Source organism: Musa acuminata, chromosome BXJ3-5, assembly GCF_036884655.1.
Source record: "Musa acuminata AAA Group cultivar baxijiao chromosome BXJ3-5, Cavendish_Baxijiao_AAA, whole genome shotgun sequence".
Lineage (NCBI taxonomy): Eukaryota > Viridiplantae > Streptophyta > Magnoliopsida > Zingiberales > Musaceae > Musa > Musa acuminata.
In genome coordinates this window covers 174,067-195,395 of record NC_088353.1, presented here as the reverse complement: position 1 = coordinate 195,395, position 21,329 = coordinate 174,067, and the positions used below count along the sequence as shown (strand labels likewise).

The following is a 21,329-nucleotide window of genomic DNA, read 5'->3' as shown; positions in this document are numbered from 1 at the left end:
AGGCCATCGGTAAGACTTGGCACGGTGACGGGACACGAATCACCCCTCTAAATGTACCCCCTTCCGACTCCTCCGATCCTTCAGCGTCCGTTCCGTTCGCTGCGCTCCTCCGCCTCTCTCTCCGGCGACAGGCAGCATTCACCTTAGGATCTCCGGGTAGCGGAGGTAGACAGAGAAAGCGAAGATGAGGGAGATCTTGCACGTCCAGGGAGGGCAGTGCGGGAACCAGATCGGGGCCAAGTTCTGGGAGGTGATCTGCGACGAGCACGGCATCGACGGCACCGGTAGGTATGGAGGCGACTCCGACCTCCAGCTCGAGCGGATCAACGTCTACTACAACGAGTCCAGCGGCGGCCGCTACGTCCCTCGGGCGGTGCTCATGGATCTCGAGCCGGGCACCATGGACTCCGTCAGATCCGGGCCGTTCGGCCAGATCTTCCGGCCGGATAACTTCGTGTTCGGGCAGTCTGGCGCCGGGAACAACTGGGCCAAGGGGCATTACACTGAGGGTGCCGAACTGATCGATTCGGTGCTCGATGTGGTGAGGAAGGAGGCCGAGAACTGCGACTGCCTGCAAGGTATGGTTTCAGGATCCGTGATTGGGGCAAATGCTTGTAGATGGATGTTCCTTGATTTTATATCAATCTTTGCTTTTTTATCAGCTAGTTTTTGGGATAAATGGAACGTTTTTCTTTTATCCGTGACTTATTCCTGGATCACAGACTTTCTGTTGCTTGCTGGTCAGATTTGGGGCGAGGTTTTCATTTTAGATGTTGAAGAGATGTAGGGGGATTTTGGATCTTTGTATTATCTATCCATTTCTGTGAATGTTGGGTCTCCTTGCTTGTTGATCTAATGAATCTGACAGTGGTCTTTGGGATTTATGTTTACTTTCTGTTAATGTGCTTCTTGAAGTTGGATCGTGTTTGATTTCTAAAATAAAGATGATTTTTTTTTTAACTGCCTGTGAATTATCAAAGGAAAGATCATCCACACACCTATTTCCTTGTCTCCCAATCTTTTGATTGCATTTAGTTGTTTGAAAATGAGTCAATTATGTTCTATTGCTTGGTTCCATAAAACCATTTTAAGCTGGAGATAGTTTTCCACGAAGAGAACATGATTATTTATTGACCAATAATATAATCATGACCACTGGAATGATATATATGATTAGCGTTTACCTTTTATTTTCCGCCTTCATGCTGTTCTTCCTTACAAGATCTAGTTTTTGGTTCTTGTAGATGCATGTGGTTGCATTAAAGTACTTTCCACAAGAGAATCACACACAACATTAATAACACAAAATGTTCTACTTTGTCATGTTTAGGAGAGTACACATGATGGAGCACAGTTCATAATGACATTGTCATCCAACTCTTCAGAAAGAAGGCACACTTGTTTTTGCTATCAGCAAAGCCGTAGTATCTGGGTACTAATTCTCAGATGTTATTCTGCAGGTTTCCAAGTATGCCACTCTCTGGGAGGAGGAACTGGTTCTGGCATGGGCACCCTTCTTATCTCTAAGATCAGAGAGGAGTACCCAGATCGCATGATGCTGACGTTCTCTGTTTTTCCATCACCCAAGGTTTCTGATACAGTTGTTGAGCCATATAATGCTACTCTCTCAGTCCATCAGCTTGTTGAGAACGCTGATGAATGTATGGTCCTGGACAATGAAGCACTCTATGACATCTGCTTCCGTACATTGAAGCTAGCAACTCCTACTTGTAAGTGACAAACAACTGCATTTTATCAAAACTATCTTATTGTTTATTGAAATGGCATACTTTCACTGTTGTTTATACATGACTTGTTCTAGTATGTTCTTTGTATTGAATGCATTTCTTGATATCTAAGAGTTCCACAAATAGTTCTCTGTAGATACATTCTTATGTTGTCTTATCATAAGGTTTCTTGATATCTAAGGTTTCTGATACATTCTTATGTTTTCTTTTTACGCTTCAGTTGGCGATCTTAATCATCTCATCTCTGCTACAATGAGTGGTGTCACATGCTGCCTCCGGTTCCCTGGCCAGCTGAACTCTGATCTCCGGAAGCTTGCTGTAAACCTGATCCCCTTCCCCCGCCTTCACTTCTTCATGGTAGGCTTTGCGCCCTTGACGTCGAGGGGCTCCCAGCAATACAGGGCCCTCACCGTCCCAGAGTTGACCCAACAGATGTGGGATGCCAAGAACATGATGTGTGCTGCTGACCCCCGACATGGCCGGTACTTAACTGCTTCAGCCATGTTTCGTGGGAAGATGAGCACCAAGGAGGTTGACGAGCAGATGATCAATGTTCAGAACAAGAACTCTTCCTACTTTGTCGAGTGGATTCCTAACAATGTGAAGTCGAGTGTGTGTGACATTCCACCAAAGGGGCTGAAGATGGCTTCCACCTTCATTGGGAACTCGACTTCCATCCAGGAGATGTTCAGGAGGGTCAGTGAGCAGTTCACAGCCATGTTCAGGAGGAAGGCTTTCTTGCACTGGTACACAGGCGAGGGCATGGACGAGATGGAGTTCACCGAGGCCGAGAGCAATATGAATGATCTGGTGGCCGAGTACCAGCAGTACCAGGATGCAACAGCTGATATGGAAGATTACGAGGAAGAAGAGGAAGAGGAAGAGGAAGGGGAGGCAGCTTGAGGTGCTTGTTGTATCAATCAGATGATGTGTTTCTCATTTGCTTGTTAATTGCAGCTGGCCTTTTGGTAATGCTACTATCGTGAAAGACATGCTTGTATGTCTCTATAAACATGGTTTGAATGTGTGTTCATGTGAAATTTGTGTTGCGCAGAGCTCGTGAGTTTTGAGTGCAATGCCATTTTCTGTGGACCGTGTACCTCTTTAATCAAGCATAGCTTTGTCACTTGATGCGAGTTTAATATATATATATATATATATATATATACATATTGGCTGTATTGGTTGGTAGAAGATTTAACCTTTGTTTGGCTTCCTTGATGCAAAAATTGTCATATGAGTGAGTTTATAATTTGCATTAATATCTCAGTTATCCTAAATACAGTGACTCAAATAATGTGGCATTTATATGTAGCTAGAACTGTAATACGTTAGGTTGATCATGATTAATCTCATATATAATGTGGAAAAATCTTGATGCACTACAGACTTGTTGACCAAAAACCCAAGCTTTTTCAACACCCTAAGCCAAGCTGAAACATAGATACATCTCCCAAATGCAGGGTGTGTGGCTTAGGTGGCAGAAATGATCATGAACCAAGTAGCACCTTTAAAAAACGAAAAAGATAATCTGGTAAGATAAAAATGAAGTCTGTACATGTCAATATTTTCTGCCATACACAACAAGCAGATACCGAGTCTTTTTACCATAGCATCAATGCTCACTACTCAAAATATCACCCATTAATGATATGACATGATTTATCATTAAATAGCCATGGGAAAAAAAAAATCACAATAGTTAGGTAAAGCAGTGAAACAAACTGCAGCAACAAAACAAGATCTGAAAGGTGTGTCTTCAGCTTCTCACATATAGAAAAACAACTCAAACTCTAGCATGAACAAAACAAAACAAAAAAAAAGAAAATTAAGTTATTCCGACTTTCTAGAATTAGCGACACCAGACCTTGCTAATGGCATGAAAATTGGAGAGTATTTATGGTATCGGATGAGCATGAGCAAACCAAGAGTGTTTGCAGCCAGGAACAAGATGCTTGCCAACCATAATTGTACAAAGACATTTCGTCCCTTGAACTCTAGTAGATATGCCCACATCAGCCAATGGATTTGGGATGCCATCCACACGAACATGCAGATTAAACCTTTCCATTTAACTTTCATGCTGCTCCAAGGAAGAATCAGCGGCAACAGACAGAAGAACCATACAAAATACTGTGCCGTCATAACCTGTAAATGAACATTAAGAACTAATCATTACTTACCAGAAGAAACTATACTGGAAATCGACATTTTTAGTAGTGAATTTGTCTAAAGGTTAGTGTCCATATTGGCCCCGGATAACAATGTTAACTATCCCTGAAAAAAAGAGGATTAACACACCTTGTTGAAAGCCACAAATGCCACTGTCTGCACAAAAAGGCAGAATGGAAGGTCTCCAGCAAAAGAGAAGATGAGGGCAAGTTGCACCATTGTTTGAGGTAGAAAGGACACAAACTTCTCAAAAACTGTGAAACCTTGCTGGTGGTGGAGATAGACATGATAGAAGTATATCGAGAAGTTGTGCCGTGGGTCAGTACGTGTAAGGTGATACAATAGTGCTTCATTTAAGAAGTCCCATCCGTAAATATAGAAGAACGTTATGGTTAAGAGAAAAAATAATGTTCCAGAGAATAATCCAAACATTACTGTGTCCCATGTTACAGTGCTTCCAAGAGGAGTCCACAAACCATTCCAGCATGGTGATGATTTTGCAGAAGCTGTACTGGAGTTGTTGTATAAAATATCTCGTCGAGAGTTCCATTGCCTGAGGGTAGGCTTCTGAGAAGGACCAATGCGTTGTTTGCTCAGAACTATGACAAATGGAAGGGCATATATGATCGGGTATATTCTGAAATGGACAATAAGTCCATACCAAAAGGCTGCCTGAAATACTTTACCTGTAATTACAACAAAAATATATAGGTGAAAAAGATGATGAGTAGTTGTTGATGGTACATCACAGAATCAATTTAGTGTTTGCTAATGCTTGCTTTTGGACTTGAACACAGTTCTAACATGATAGCTAGTAAATGAATTAGAATACTGATCACTTGAAGAACATGCCATCATAACATGAAATTTGAAATAAAGTAATTTTGGATGCAGGGCATCATTAAATTTGTAAAATCATTATATAATTCTTTGTCAATGTATTCAAGTCTTACCCAGCAAAAAAATTTCAAGATGTTAGTAGACCAAAGTTTCAGGAGATGTCTGTAATATCAAAATTGTAGCCCTGACTAGTTCTGAGAAGCTTAAAACCATATATAATCGCTTGAATAAAAGAAATTAATGGTTGAACAAGCAGAACTTACACCATTCATAATGCACAAGATGATCCATAAGATCACTGCACAGACAATGGGTTCACAGTTTCCTCTTGTACCAATGGTAAAAGTGAATGGATTGAAGAGCCAAGCTGCCACAGACCAAAGCCGCAGGTCCTCTGGTACACCACGTAGCTTCAGAATTGCATCCACAAACAAACCCACAAGCAAATCTGAAAACGAGATGGCACCCAAAATACAAAATATTAAACCCTAACCGGATAAAACCATGAACACAACATTTATAACAACTTAAGTGGCATGCTGCAGTATAATTACCCAGATATCTCAGTCTTCATCAGTTAACTTTACTTGCAGAAAGCAACTCATTAATCATAAGGAATATGAGAAAGAAAAGAGCAAACTTTCACAAATGTTGAGTTAACTTTCAAGCTGATTCTCAGAAGCCGATTACAGTAAAAACTGGGAATTCCATTGGGAATCTACTTATCAGCCAAACTATAGATTATATGCTGGTTGTTCATCATTGCTGCTTGTCTTTCATCTTAGCATTTCTTCATCATTATAAGATCAGCTATAGGCACAATTCAAAGTTAAGAAGCCGCATGTAAGCATGTTACAACCAGATAGCAATTTGACATTAAGCCTTTTAAGTTGTTGCAAACAACATAGCAAAAGAAAATTTAGATGAAAGTGTGGCTGCTTCAAACTTAAAAAGAAGACCAACATCTTCTAAGCATAAGTAAAATGCAATCAATTTACCGACAACCCAATAGATATTAGAATAACGGCGTCACAGAGGATGGAACATAATGAGATTTGCTTTAGGACCAAATCTTTAACTTAAAGAATAAAAATTACTGGTATCACTCTCAGTCTGCATTAATTTACCTTCCGGAAAACTATACCAGCTCGATTTTGGGGTAAAACAATAACCTTTTTTCTGGTGGAAGTTCTAGCCAGAGTAAAGACAATGGTCAACAAAATCGTCCTTTAATTTCTTCGACAATTATAGAGAAAATACTGCATAATTCAAGAGAGAACGAAGACAAGTAGAAAAAACAAGATAAAAAAATGCATCTTTTCACCATACCGGCAGCCGAAAAGAGGAGCTTTCCCCAGGACGGATGAAGGAGGGAATTGGGAACGAGCAAGTAGGCAAGGAGAGGCGAGTAGCGATACGTCGCCCGCTCGAACGGCGATCTACCGGCGGCGACCATGGCGGCCGCGTCGGAAAAGACGAGGTAGTCGACGTCGGTGTACCGGACCACCATGTGCGCGTCCTGCCACTCCCCGTAGCACACCAGCAATAGCCGCAGCAGCGCCGACAAACCCAACATCCGCCGCAGATCTATCCATCCCATCGCCCTTACCCTTCCAATCCCAATTCGCCGATCCAAATCTCTCGCCTCCCGAAAAGCCCTAATCGCCGATCTCTCTCTCTCTCTCTCTCTCTCTCTCTACGCGTTAATCTAATGCTACTGTAAAAATACCCTCATATTTACGAAAAAACCCTCGACGGAAGCAAGTAATGCATTGGCTTCATCCGGTGTTGCTGAAACTAAGCCTTATACAAGGATATATTTACGATAATACCCACGATAGAAGCTAGCGATGCATTTAGCTTCATCCAACGCTTCTGTAAAATACCCTCGTACAAGGATGTATTTACGATGATACCCTTAATAGTAGCTAGTGATGCCATTAGCTTCGTCCGACTGTTGTTACGTACAAATACCCTCCTCGTACAGGAAGACATGTACGAGAATGCCCTCATCAGTGGTTAGTGATGCATGGAATTGATGTACGTAAGAGTTTTTGTGTCGCAAACGTACACATTCGGATCAAAAAAAGCGTGTAAACATTGTTTGTTTGGTGTGAGACTCGTTGCCGTCTTGGAAACACCTTTCGGTCCTGTTTTATTAAGCTCATTTGCTCACATTTTATGGCCAATCCTAGCAAACATTTCATGAAAAGTATAATTATGAATGGCCGTGATGGGCTCTCTCATGGATTGTTCCCGTCCCAATCGGTGTTCTTAATCCCGTAATGGCTACTTCTTTTTTTCTAACCTCTTCCCGGTGTTTGGATGTCAGTGAGTGAGTGAGTTCGTGACATGCACTCGTCGATCGATATGCTTCCTTTCGTGACTAGAGATTTCCATGAGATGGGTTGGGTTCTTCAGCGGGTGACATAATATGAGAGGGGACATGTCCTTTTTAGTTTCGAGAGATGCTTCCCGAGGGAGTTGTTCCGTCCGTACATAGCGTGTTGCCGGATTGCGGGCAACAAAAAAAGATGGAAATATTTTCACTATCCGGAAACAGAAAAAAAAGAAAACAAAAAACACAACGCCAAAGGCTCTGTCACGAGTCTTGTCATGTCGGTGGTCAGAGGAAGCCCGAGATCTGCTGTCTTAGTCGACGCAGGAGACACCGCTTCCGTAGCCCACGACGGTGAGGTCGACCTGGTGCCGGTTGGGCCCCAGCTATCGGTGTATGAGGGTAAAAAATGCTGGTGCACCGCCTCGACCAAGCGATTGGAGGAGACATGGACCGGCCCACCATGCACGGTTGCTTCGGCCCCCTTCCACACCCTCGACCCATCAACATCAAGCGGCCATTGATTGGAACACACTGTTATCGATGCGGGGACCGAGAAAGATGATGATCCACAGTGTCTCGGCGAGAGAGAGAGAGAGAGCGGTGTGATGGAAGAAGCAGAAATCTGCTCGCTTTCTCACACGTTTTGACGCCAACAAAAACCAAAGGGCAAGTTGATGAGACTCTGTGTCAGAAGAAAAAGATCACGTCGTTCAGTCTTCCATCTCCACCCACCACTTGATCTGATTTATGATAGGAGGTTACTATAACAGGAACGAAATCACCAGTCATTTCAAAGCCCATACGGTGTGTGGAGTAATTAAGTAACTGACTCGATCACACACACACACAAAAGAAGAAGGTTTCCTCTCTTTCTTTTTTTTTTTTACATTGGTGTATGATATGAATCGTACACCTTATATTCCTTCCATGTCATTATGTCTCTCCACACATGTTATGCACCGAGTTAGGCTATTGTCTACTCAGACAAGAAAACTATGATCCAAACCCTCTTTGATCTTTGATTTAGATTTTGAACAGCCATAAGATCTCCGATTCAAATAGGGGTCAGTGTGTGTATATTATTGTCCTTACTAATTTAGCATGTAAATGTAGACCGTCTTCAGAGTGGAAGTAAACCTTCATTGATTCCCAACTTGGTCATCGTTGCGGCCATTGTTATGAGGAATTATGATGTAGTCTGCTCGATATTGTATGTTTAAACTTGGAGCTGAGCTCACCACTTGAGACCATCACACGCTCGTTCATATTATTTATGTGTCGTTACAAAAAGGACATTATGGCAGATGTCCATTTTCCTTCTTGTGTAGAAGACAAGAGTCACCCGGAAGATGATCCCTCTGGTGTTGTACTATTAGGGAAACAGGCATTGCAATTGGAGCTATTTATGACAAAGATAGACAACAATGTGAAAGGACATGCAGCGATTGGATGGAGTAATTAATTAGGATGAATTAGACTGATCATTAATCCTAAGATAACAATGATAGCTCGCTAGTAAAAATTGTCGGCTTCCAGTGTCCTGCTGCTATATAGGACATGCAGATGCTTTTGAGCGATGACACGTTGATCACATTCATGTTGCTTTCCTGCTGCTCCTGCAACACCCAAGGCTTCCCTGCCATCACCATTATCATATTCACTGTCAGGAAAAGAACGATGATCGTCATGGTAATTAAGCAACCTGAGATTATCCATCTCTCTCACCCATTGCAGCAGCTGTGGAGTGGATGTCAGGGTTCGGAGAGAGGCAGATCATCTGACAAGAAAGCTGCAGGGGTTGAAGATTTGAGACCTGCAGCAGTATCTGTAAGACAATATACAATGTGCAATTAGCCTTGTGGTAGTTAACAGCAGTACCACTCCCCATCGCATCAAAAGGCACCAAAGCCTTTCGTGGCTGCTCACCGCAGACGAAACATCCATTCTTTTATGACCATGGACGTACTTCACCTTCGTCCAACTCACAGCAGCAAAAGAAGAAGAAGAAGAAGAAGAAGAAGAGAAAGCTTGGTGACACCTCAGTGACAAGATAACACAAGAGAGTAGTGATACAGTTCTGACGCAGATCTAACAATAGAATTCATCTTTTATATATATATATATATATATATATATATGAAGCTGTGAGAGATACTTGTTGTTACCCACCTTACCTTATGAAGCTTGTCCTCCCAAAGGACAAAAATAACTGAGCCTGTTGGGCCAGGAAATGTTTGCAAGTCAATGGCTACATTTGTCATTCACAGTGTTAGCTGAAAAAGAACAGTGAAATCAACTATGGAGCCCCAAAGGGATACAGCTTGGTTCTCACCACGATGGCAGAAGCCATCAACACCGTGGTAGCTTGTGGAGGAGGAGAGAGGTGCTGCAGGACTCTCTACAAGATCGAAACATCATTTATTTAATCGTAAATATCAAAATGGAAAGTTCATAGCGATGCTGATTTGTTGGACGTAAGTGGCCATTTTATTTTTATTTTTATTTTCTTATATGTTAAACTTTCTTCATTATTTCATGTGTAACAGCAAAAATTAGATTTTATTTTGGACACGAATTTGATTTGCTACTACAGTCTATGTATAGAATTAATTACCAGGACAGAATCATTCCCTTTCTCCTTATATATTATTAGTTTGTGCATAGTCTTCTCTGTTCGAGGAACAGTTCTCGCCAAGGAAGAACAAATAATGAAAGGAAGATCACAGAAGCGAATCGAGCGTAGCCAAAACTGAACAGGGATGCAATCGAAGCGTAAAAAGAACCAAGTTTGATAAAGATTAATTTGAGTAAATAGCCAATCAAGGAGGAAGAAAACCTGAGTTGATCAATCAAGGACCAAATACCAGAGACAAAAAACGGTTTCTGTGGGCTTCATTGCATAAACTAGATTCATTAAGGATCATGAGTGGATGAACGCAACATACGTGTGATTGGGGTATTTTTGAGGGAACCATTCATTCATGTACCCTCCAAACTCCGATCTCAAGCTCATCTCATCATGTTAGCGAGAGGATGAAACCATCAGCAAACTGTGTCTCTTTTGTCTATGGTTGATTGCGAGAAACTGGAGCTAAATTTCCAATGGATAGATGAAAGAGAAGCCGACGGACGACTTGTGAGCCTAAGAGGAACGAACAAACACAAGGGAACAATTCCCTTAGGTAGATAGAAGAACACATCAGATCACACTCCGCAAGCTTTAATAATCCCATGAACAAGATGCTCATCATGATTAAGCAATAGACCACGCAATTATGTCTAGCATCGAATGACCTTAAGAACCAATTGACTCCATGTTCTATGGAAACCTTCCATTTTTCAGAACCCATCAATTCCAAAGCTTCATTTGCATCCACATCAACAATAATAAGCATCCAAAGAAGAAGAAGAAGAAGAAGGAGAAGAAGAATAAGCCACTTTAAACCTCCTCAAAACCTCACCAAAATCTAAAGCAAACCCTAATCACGAAGCAAAACCATAAGCATTAAAAGAGGATATACAAAATATGTTGCGAGATCCATCTAAATGTCTGCCAACACAAAGAACATCCACCGTTATGTCCAACATCATATTGGAAAGGAATTCTTCTGGAAATAACTCGAGCGTTCAGTTCAGCACGGAGAGTGGTATCATACCACCGGGATGCGCGTCGGTGACCACCACGTCTCCGACGGCATCCGTCGCGGGAATCATCAGGTGTCCATGAACGTGATGCGTGTATGCACCGTTCACCAGATTTAGATCGGCCGCCTGCCGAGCATAAGCCGCGGCAGGAGGCGCCGCTACCATGGGGAGCGGTGGCTGTGGGCTGTAGCCCTGCGGTGGCGGGGGCGGCCGCTTTCTCTTCTTATCGTAGGCGATTCCCCTCGCTTTGGCCTGACTGTCCCTTACCTCCCTGAGGTATAGCCGAACTGCGCGGACGGCGAAGGGGTTGGCCTCCGGCTGGCCGCCATTCTCCTCGAAGGCGGCGCGGAGGCGGCCGACAAGTGCGTCGAGGCTGCCCCAAGCTTGCTTGAGGGGGCACGGGCACGGCGCCGGGGGCTGCGGGTGGCCGAAGAAGGGGCAGCCGGCGGCGTGGACCTTTGTCTTGCCGAACTGGTCGAGGTAACGGAGGAACTCGAGCACATGGGCGCCGCTACACCGGGAGAGTTCGAGCGGCGGGCGGTGGTTCCGGAGGTACTGCCTGAAGGTGTTCCAGTCGCGCCGCTTCTGTGACTCGTACCGGCTCGGCTTGCCTGTGCCGTTTGCAGCGCCCGAGTTGCCTGAGCTATCGGAGTTCGCAGACGACATGCTTCAGTAGCTGAGATCAACTCCTTGGGTCAGAAAAAAGCTTTCTGGAGCTTACAGAAATCTGTGACAGGAAGAACGCAAGGAACTCTAAACACAAAAGCTAGAGAACATAGTAGTACAGCGAAGCTACGCCAAGATTTCTTGGTCTTCTTCGTTGGACAGATCTTAGGGTTTGCTGTTTCTGGCCTTGATCAAGCCAATTACCCCTTCGGTGCAATCTTGCTGAGGAATGAGAGGGCTACTAGGTGAGAAATATGGATATTGCGAAGAAATCCAAAGTCCTTAACCCTAGAGCAGATGATGGAAGTGCAGGTGGTGTGTTCTGGACTCCTTCCGGAGATCTACAACCACTACTTCTTCCAGAGAAGAAGATTTAACTAGTTTCTTGTATGGCTGGGATGGAAAAAGGCTTCTTTCTTCTCTAGGAGTTCCTAAGCCGGGGATGATGATGAGAAAGGAAGGAGTATTCTGGGACTTACTTGAAATCCATGTCAAATGGCCCAAAGAGAAGAAAGAGGAAGACACTGTCTTGACAGGTGCAAACGGAACCTGATGGTGATGAGGAGACGGTGGAAGCAGGACAGATCTCCGAGAACTCGCTCGAGCTGCTTTGGGTCCAAAGGAGGAAAAGGATGGTCGGACGAGAAGAACCAGGAAGTTCTGTGGGTGTTGGTGGAGAGAAGAGGTTGTGGGGAAGTGGGGATGGCTTCAATTAAAGAGATGAGATGAAATATGGACCCCACTCCCCCAAGAATTGAAGAAAGAGACACAAGCCATAAGATCTCACCAGCCAAGATTTTGGGCTACCACAGTATCAGAATACCAAACCATCAGTATTTTCATGGGCTGCACACATCATCTGCTGGTGATGGTAAACTCAAACTCAGCTAAGATTCACATGAAGTTATGACAAGCAAGTTCTTGAAGATAAGGAAGTTTTAAAGGTGAAGAAGAGAGAGAAAGATTTAGTTGAATGGGGGAGGTGAGACAAGAGGTGGGTCCGGCAGAGGAGACATCCACCTCGTGGCCATGATGGACTTAGTGGATGCAATTCACATTGCACAAAACGTCAGCACGGGAGGTCTTTCTCACCTACGCCTCCTCTTTCTCCCACTTCTCGTTGGCAGAGAGAGAGAGAGAGAGAGAGAGAGAGAGATCTCCTCGATTTCTTCTGCCCAATCACTCGAACTCCTCTCCATGCATTAGAGGCATGCAGTAGTAATGATCCCAAGACCAATAAATAAGGGTTTAAGATCATCACCTGGTTTGGTTTTCTCTGGACAAAGATCTTAATTAATGGAATAACATGGAACATATATATATATATACATATATATATATAGAAGAAAGAGAAATCTTGGAAGACATACGATGGCAGGAAAGGTCAGAAAGTGGAGAACAATGACAAGACCAATCGCTTTCCCTGCAAAGCTCAGCTCCACCCCACACCATAAAGTGACCCTCTTTAGTGCTTTTGCCAGCCTTTGTGCACTTACTTCTTAGGTTCCTTCACAAGCAGTTGGCTCCGAAACTTCACTCTCGTCACTATTTACTGTTTAACTGCACGCAAAGGCTTTATTTAATAACCACAGTACCGTATGACCATCAAAGCTGGAATCCAGAAACCCTTTTTCTCTAAACATTTATTTATCCTCACCACTTTTCGTGATCTATCCATCACAAGTAGCAGTAGTCGTTTCGGAATTAAACTTGCTTTCACACATAATCCTGCTCGATGACAACAGATTGCACGCATAGTTTGTGTTCGTCGGGTGGGGGGACGAACACAGTGGCGAGGGTTGGGCCATCACGGTGGGAGTACCTACGGGACGGGACCACTTGGTTCTGCACAGACTTGGCCTTACTTTCGAGTTGCATGCACATGTATTCGTAATCTTTCTGGGATACGGATGCTGAGGGCAATATATACGGAATGCCAGTGTGCATCTGATGAATCCAACTCATGCATGTCTTTAACTGCCTGACAAAGAACTAAAGAACAAGGCTAAATGCGAGTGTGTGTGGATCCCAAATGTACGAGCGTTGATGATGGAATACAATGGAGTATGGTTCTTTTTGACATGGTCCGTAGAGGACCTAAACCCACACGATTCTGCAGAGTCTGCCAATGTTCGTGTGTGACAAGTGACCAGCTGATCAGGAAAGATTCAACTGCTCCGAGAAGGCTCAATAAAAGCCGCTCCACCTCATACATCCTCTTGATGGCTTCCACATTATTTCTCTTTTATTATCTTCCGACTTTAGTTGTTAGATTACTACTGAGGATTTATTGGGATCGCTCACTCGGCATTCCAAAGAGCAATCCTCCACATCGTATGTGCCAACTTACAGATTTCCTTGAAAAGGGTAACATAACCAAAGTGCCTTTTTCTTTTAATCACTCAATAAATCATCATCGATTTACCCACGAAAGCATGCTGTAACCTTTTCTTCTTTCTCCAGAAAACTATACACTTGAGATTACTTAATGACTTCAGTAGTCTAAATGATCTCGTTGGCTCGGGCGGCTCAGTAGCATGAGAAGGACATCATCAGTGCATCGGTATTCACAAAGAGAGACACGCACACTGAGCACGACGATGCCTGATGCATCTTCTCTCCATGGCCGCGGATTCTGTAGACGATGCAGAATGCAGTGCACGCCAAGCTCTTTCGTGCCCATGAACTGACGCTGTTCGTCTCTTTTCCTGCTTAGTAGTAGTAGTAGTAGTAGTAGTTGCAGTAGAGAGAGAGAGAGAGAGAGAGAATGAGAATGATTCCAAGCATGAATTTATTAGAGTAGATTTTGGTCGCACAACAGCCGACCTCCGTATCCGGGAAATGCATTAATGTTCATGCCCCTCCGAATGCAGTGGCGATAAGCTCCGGCCGGGGGATGAAAAGGACACACAGCATGCTGCAGGAGGTTTTTGCCATGACAGCCTCTTGAAGGATGCACGAACGACGACGACACAACGGAGAGGAAAGAAGTCGAACTGAGTTCGAAAGAATACGTGATTTATCAAGTGTCAGTTTTAAATAATTCATCAAAGAGGTACCCACCGAGTCATAAATTTTCACTCCCATGTTTAGTAGAGTAGAATATTGCCCATATACCCCTCATCCATTAATTAATTGTTCACTGCTTTATTATTATTATTATTATTATTATTATTATTATTAAAAATTAATTATAGTTGAAAATAATTTTCATCCATTTTGGAGGATAACGATCATCATAACTTCTTCTAGAAAATTAAAAAAAAAATTATTAGATTCTTGACTCATTGGGCTTTTTAATGATACGTAATGTGGCGCATAAATATTCAGCATTAATCTCCAGATTAATAGGGAGTTGTATTTCAAGAAGACAAAAAAGGGAGTTGGTCTTTCAAGAAGACAAGTCAATAGGAAGCCTAAAGTTGGGGAAAAGACGATGGGAACTGAAACATGAGTAAGTACTGGTCCCAAGAAACTACGAGGAACGTCAGCTTTGGCCTCTACTACTTGTATCCAAAAAGCATGAACACAAGCTACACTTGCAGCTCCTTTTCCTCTTCTCGCCCACTTCTTCTTTGTGGGGTTTCCAACGCAGCACTTGTCTTTGCATGGCCATGGCTGCTTGCCCTGCACAAAGCTCAGGCCACCCTCAGGTGACCATGATTGGCTCCCAAGCGTTTGGACCACTGGAAATGCTAGCAGTCGACAGAGTCCTTCCAAGCTGTACTCCATGAATTCAACATGCACTTCCAAGCCGCCTCCTGCATAAAGATTGCATACACACTAACTTGGGACTTGGACTGTCACCTGCTGCACCAAATCGCATGGTGGTGTGTTGGGGTGGACTAGAGGAGATGTTGCATGCATGGACCGTGGCATTCCCACCCCCATTTGGACCACCTGCACACTAGCAGCAGCTATCGAATCTTCCTACCAGGAAAGTGCCAGGTTTTTGTGACCTTCTGCATACAAGAAACATCAGCTTCAAAGAAGCGGGAAGAGGACGGACTAAGCGGACGAGGTTTTCATCAGTGATTTATTTGATGATACCAATGAATACTTGCACATCGAATGGGAACACACACAAACAAATTAAGACAAACTTTGCTTTATTATTTATCTCCATACTATTATCATTGTTTTATTTCAAGGAGGAGAAGGGTGTTAGCTGGCAAGCTAAATTGACAGAGCAATTCTGGAGAAAAAATCGGATTCTGTATTAGATTCAGTCTTCACACAAAACAAGTAATAGATTTGGTCCACTTCTTGTTCATTATGTTCTAGCATCATCTACTGACACATCCTGTGAATCCCTACAAGATTTCAACAATATTTTTAGGTGAATTTGACATGTTGTTTGTGGCCTCAGACGACTAACTTGACATCAAATGAGCTTAATAATGTCTTGATTTCCAAACCAAGTATATGAAATTTCTACAAGAACAATAACAAATTCTAGTAAACTCATATGTTCTGCACTCAAATGGAATGGAATGATGGTTGTGTGATGTACCTTCTGCATCACTTCCCCGATGTAGTTGTTTGTAGCACCAAGCTTTATGATTCAGCTATGAATTATCTGATCACCACCTGCATTATGTGTTTCTCCTCTCTTCTCCCCCACGAACCCTGTTCTATTCTATTTGTTGTATCGACGGGGTTAATGACAGAATGGGTTTCTATGCCATGATGCAATCAACATAGGTTGGTATATGTTTCCGTCCTATGAGTGATGCATAAAAAAATAGATCGAACAGCAACAAGGAATGATCCCAGGCTGCACGCTGCAAGTAAACTTGAACCTTGATTCTATTACTGTCATGAAGGCAACATAGAGTACAAGCAAGTGTTGCTTGAGTTGTTGTTGTGCTATGTCTGCATGAAATTTCATAAGAGTCGTTTGTCCAAGTATATCGTTCATGCACTACTGTCATGCCGCTAATCTGCTACCAATTTCTCATGTCACTCACTGTATGTTCCAATTTATGTTGAACTCGTCGAGATGTTTTTGAATGAATCCACATGCCTTGATACAACTCAAGTCTCAGAGTGGTCGACAATTATGTGTGTGTTTATTATATGCATGCCAGGGGATTTTATATAGTGGCCCCAATTGATTGGATAGCGCAGTGCACCGACTGAGCTCCTCGGAAGAGTCATTCGATTGCATTGTAGATGGCGGAAACGACACCTACGCTATGCGCTGCCTCATTCGATTGAAGGAACCATCAATTTGCAGACATGTGGAGTGGAAGTCATTTGGGAGTCAAAAGTTTTAGGTGATTCTATTCTGAAACCATTATGGTCATCGAGAAAGCGATCTTTGACACCTTTCTCTGGATCATCTCTTAGACAACAGTCAGACGAAGAGGGCGAAAGAAACAGTATTCATGGCTTGCAATCTTCCCGGTAACAGAGTGCACTTGGTAACAGAGAAAAAGTAAAACTACAGCACACCTCGGGCATGGAGTCACTGTGATCGAAATCGCCATGCTGCTCGCGGGGACATGGTTTCATCAAATTAGATGGAAAAGAAGAGAGCGCACCAGACCGTACAATTGTAGCAGAGACTGCATGGGTTGACGACGTAAATGAAGGCCGCAACGCACCGCACATTACAATAGAAGGCAGACAACGAGGTGGCGTCGCGACGTAATAGCACTAGTCCGGAGGCGAAAACCCTTGGTGGCTGCCGACGAAGACGAACGACTGCCGCCGCCATCGACGAAGCTCGCCTTGCCGCGGTCGGGAACTTATGAGCTGAATATGACAGGAAGAGGAGGGCAGAACCAGCGATACCCGTGACGTAGAACACCGAGTGGTGCAGGATGCAGACGAGATCATCGTCACCACCGGACGCCGAGAGCGGCGCCACCATGTCGAGGATGCGCATGGCGGAGAAGGCGACCATGGCGGAATCAGTCTGCAGGAGCAGATGCTTAGCTTCTTGGTTCACATCGCGATGCCACATGGCAGCGACGACGAACTCCTGCCAGGCATCCGTCCGCCGAGCGCTCCCACGACTCCCTTCTCCCTCTAGCTCATCCATCGCCTCATTCCTTAGTTATACTCACCGAGGGCCACACCGCACCGCACCGGGCACCGGGCACCCGTGCACGTGCGAAGATAGTAAATAAGACGCAGCACGTGTCATAGAAGAAATTGGACGCTCTCGATGGGCGATGACGTAGCATGGTTGAATGGGCCGGCGCACCTAAAGTCTGCTTTATATCCACGCGCTGGGAAGCATCATGGAGGAGTAGAACGTGAATTTTGGACCGTTGGATCGGTCTATCGGACTTGGTACCTGACAAGATCGTAAATACGAGACACTTTTAGTGGACGCTGACGTCATGCGGCGACACCCTTGTACATTTAGTCACGACTCTTAAAGAATGGATGGGAAGAGAAAGCCGTTCCCCGTTCCGCCCCATAAAGTCCTTTCCTCCCCATCGGCTCCGTCTACAGAAGATTACGCCTTGAGGTGAAACTCTCTCTCTCTCTCTCTCTCTCTCTCTGCCTTTATGACTTCATATCCATGGAAAGGTTTGCGACTTTCTGCGTCGCAGATGTCGTGCTATACATGTTTGTTTTAATGCCTGAAAGACTTCATCTTCTGTCACCTTCCAACGATTTCAATTGCATCAAACTGGAGCTCAATTTCACGGTTGTTCAAAATCCTAGTTCTGTTCATGATACCTAAAAACACCAAATTTGTGGATGATGGTTGCCATCTGAAAGTTTGGTTGACGACGTAGTTGGGATGTCTTGGAGTGTTTATAGGATCATGCATGTTTTAAGTCAGTTGTTGAGAATCAAGAAGAACTGGTGAAGAACAATGCTTTTCGTACTCCCTCAAAATCGGCATCCAAATGAAGATTGTTTTGATGTCAATGTATTAGATGATGCATATGCATAACATGTGCATCTGTCATGGTTTTTGATGCCATGCATTGGATCAATAGAGACAGAAACTGTAGGAATACCTTATGGAGCTATGATCATCTGCCTATATTTTCTTCCTATGATTTGAAGCTGTCTGGAGTCACATGGAAGAAAGGCATATGACCGAAGCATCACAAATTTCACTTTAACAGAAGAAAAGAAAAACGGCATTCAAATTGTGGCTTAAACATGAGTAATATGTTTTTGTAATAGTTGAATAAAAGATGGTTTGCTTGAGTTTTCCACATTCTTTTGTGCATAGATTATTGAGAAAGAATTGATATATCCTGGTTTGAAAGCTTAATCTACAATTCAACATCACTCTGCAAAATTAAGTGCCAGAAATCCTCTCTTATCATTGTGGTGGAAAAGACAAAGAAACTAGTGTGTGTGCGTGCACGCATCCACCAATCAGCATTTTGTTTTAGGCATAAAAGAATGCAGCCTTTCTTCCCCAAGACCGTGTTAATTTGTATCACCATATTATACCAAGAAGCTTGAGCAATTTATTTCTTAAGCCTTTTATGAATGTTGTGTGCTAGTATCAGAAGCATCACATTTCAGATATACCTATTGGTTTTTGCAGGCTCCTTTCATCTATGGAAAACATGGTGCATCTGAAAGACATAGTTCCTGCGGCAACCAATACTGTGAACACACAATTCATAGTGCTGGAGAAGGGAAGCATTACCCAGGATGGGAAAGAGATGACTTGCTTGGCATTAGTTGCGGACGAGACTGCATCAGTTCACTTCCAGATGTGGGGAAGTGAGTGCGAAGCTTTCGAGCCTGGGGATATCCTTCGTCTCAGCAATGGAATATTCTCTTTCCACAAGAACAGTCTGGTGCTCAGGGCTGGCAAGAAAGGGAATGCTGAGAAGGTTGGCGAGTTCACCATGCTATTTGTGGAGACCCCAAACATGAGTGAGATCCGTTGGGCTCGTGACCCTCGCAATCCCAAGAAGTTTGTGCAGGAAGCTGTTTTATCGCCTCACTCGAGGATCTTTGCACCCTCACAGTAGTGTGTCTGTCATATGTAAACATTTCCGCCAAGACACAACAAGTCCTCGGCCAATCTTGACTTTGCCTTATGGAATGGTGTTTCTCAAGCATAACTTGGTTATTTATGCATGTAAAGCAGCACTTTTGACATTTGAATATGCTGATTAACTTGTTTTATCTACAACCGCAGGTTCCTATGAACTTATACAGGAAGGTCCAGAAGCAGAGGTTATAATTTTGGATTTCTCAAAGAAGTCCAATGTGGCTGGTATGATTCTACAGTATGTTGCTTATGCTATACAAGTCAAATTGCTAGATCCACTAGAGAATGGGATCGATTGTTTCTTGTCCATATATTTTAATGACATCGGGTCAGATCCAGAAGGAAGATCGAATGAAGCACCTGAACAATGGAAGCATTGATGTTAAAGTTTTGGGGCTGAAAGCATCCTGATTCGGAAATGCTGTTATGTCAGATGTCAAATCTCTAGTAAGTTGGGAATGAAGATAGAGATGACAATTTTTTTTTTTTTTAATGTTTGTTGTTCATATGTGAAAGTTACAGGTTGCACAACTGAGTAATGGCACTTGTATAAGAGACTACTCTATTTACGGCGACCCATTCAAACATTAACTGTGAGCTCAAATGGACAGAGCATTACAATGTCTCTCTACAGAAGAGACTTACGGTTGCATATGACAGGAATCACATTGGTCATGGCTACAGTCTGATCAATGCTGCTTCATTCGATTGTTTGAGCCATTTGCAGAAGATGTGGAATGCAAGTCATTTGTTCCTCAGGTAAGGAACCGATAATTCGATAGCCATAATTTTACATGATTCTCTTCTGCGGTTGTTAAAATGAACTGACAAGTAATCCGTCGTATGTTTCTCTGGATCAGTGTGGATTCCTTTCATGTAATTGTAAGAAGCACATTACAGGAAGGTCGGTCGACTGTAGGTTCTCCCTTGGTTCTACCATACTTGTTTAAGAAGCTTTAGTAGTGTTACTTGGCATATGTAGGGTCCGTTACTGGAACCATTGATAGATAATGTGAGTATCGATAGACAGACATATATATATATATATATATGTGTGGGAAGATGAGAGAGTTTAGGAAAGTAGTTGGCTTGATTCAGCAATCAAAATTCATCAAAATTTTGATTCATCAAAGATGGGAGTCAATCAAAATTTTGATTCAGCAATCAAAATTCATCAAGTGAACTCGAGGATAACCCACCCACAAAATGGAAACATTCGTCGGATGAACTTATGCTGGAGTCAATAAGTTGGTCCTCGAATGAGGAGAGGCTGGAGACTGTTTGAGATTTTGGAAAGCAAAAAACTTACATCCATTGTTTACTATATTATATATATATTAATATCATTAGTGATAAAGATAACTAGATTGTGGGCTGAAATCTGAATAGGGATGAGCTTGGTGAAAAGCAATGACTAGATTGTGGGATAAGATAGCAGTGGCACGAAGGAAACAGTCGTGAGAACGGAAGAAGAAAGAAGACCGAGGAAAAATAAATATAGGGGGACCACGGAACGAAGAGGACCAAATGAAACAGAGTGCTACAACTTCATTCTATGGCTTGCAATATAGCGGAAACTGAACTCTGTGACAGAGCACACCGAACTTGATCCATGGCTTGCAACAAGCTTTACGAATCAGGTGGAAGAAAACAGCGCGACAGGAGGACACCGAACTCGGCGACAGGTCAAAAACAGAGTAAACCAGAACCATATCACGCCCTCAGAGAGAGGACGACAAAAGGCACCTATGGAGATGTGGAACCCACCGCCCGCCCAAATCGCGATGCTGCTCTCCGGGCCATGGTTTCATCAATTCAGATGGAGAAGAAGAGAGCACCCCAGACCGTCCCATTGTAGCAGAGAGTGCATGGGTTGACGACATAAACGAAGGCCGCAAGAAACCACACAGAACAAAACAAGGCAGAC

General features: G+C 43.3%; 4 protein-coding genes across 6 annotated transcripts; 2 read left to right on the top strand and 2 right to left on the bottom strand.

The window, feature by feature from the left end:
- Window positions 1-17: 17 nt before the first annotated feature.
- On the top strand, window positions 18-2,874 carry LOC135638085 (tubulin beta chain-like). Its single transcript, XM_065151034.1, has 3 exons — window positions 18-578; window positions 1,461-1,730; window positions 1,969-2,874. The coding sequence occupies exons 1-3, from the start codon at window positions 185-187 to the stop codon at window positions 2,649-2,651; spliced, it is 1,347 nt and encodes a 448-aa protein (XP_065007106.1). The 5' UTR covers window positions 18-184; the 3' UTR covers window positions 2,652-2,874.
- Window positions 2,875-3,385: 511 nt separating this feature from the next.
- Window positions 3,386-6,478, bottom strand: LOC103983711 (GPI mannosyltransferase 1). The gene is made up of 4 exons (XM_009400981.3): window positions 6,090-6,478; window positions 5,026-5,208; window positions 4,050-4,606; window positions 3,386-3,896 (listed from the first exon to the last, which is right to left on the bottom strand). The coding sequence occupies exons 1-4, from the start codon at window positions 6,358-6,360 to the stop codon at window positions 3,582-3,584; spliced, it is 1,326 nt and encodes a 441-aa protein (XP_009399256.2). The 5' UTR covers window positions 6,361-6,478; the 3' UTR covers window positions 3,386-3,581.
- Window positions 6,479-10,569: 4,091 nt separating this feature from the next.
- Window positions 10,570-12,242, bottom strand: LOC135637948 (protein G1-like1). 3 transcript variants are annotated; one of them, XM_065150849.1, is made up of 2 exons: window positions 11,962-12,242; window positions 10,570-11,422 (listed from the first exon to the last, which is right to left on the bottom strand). In XM_065150849.1, exon 2 carries the CDS (start codon window positions 11,410-11,412, stop codon window positions 10,729-10,731), a length of 684 nt encoding a protein of 227 aa, XP_065006921.1. In that variant the 5' UTR covers window positions 11,413-11,422; window positions 11,962-12,242; the 3' UTR covers window positions 10,570-10,728. The 3 variants fall into 3 exon arrangements, with proteins under 3 accessions (XP_065006921.1, XP_065006920.1, XP_065006919.1); XM_065150848.1 differs by having other exon boundaries at window positions 10,570-11,473; window positions 11,892-12,176; XM_065150847.1 differs by having other exon boundaries at window positions 11,892-12,174.
- A 5,508-nt stretch (window positions 12,243-17,750) lies between these two features.
- LOC135637949 (uncharacterized) lies at window positions 17,751-19,543 on the top strand. The gene is made up of 2 exons (XM_065150850.1): window positions 17,751-17,896; window positions 18,944-19,543. Exons 1-2 carry the CDS (start codon window positions 17,808-17,810, stop codon window positions 19,377-19,379), a joined length of 525 nt encoding a protein of 174 aa, XP_065006922.1. The 5' UTR covers window positions 17,751-17,807; the 3' UTR covers window positions 19,380-19,543.
- Window positions 19,544-21,329: the final 1,786 nt, after the last annotated feature.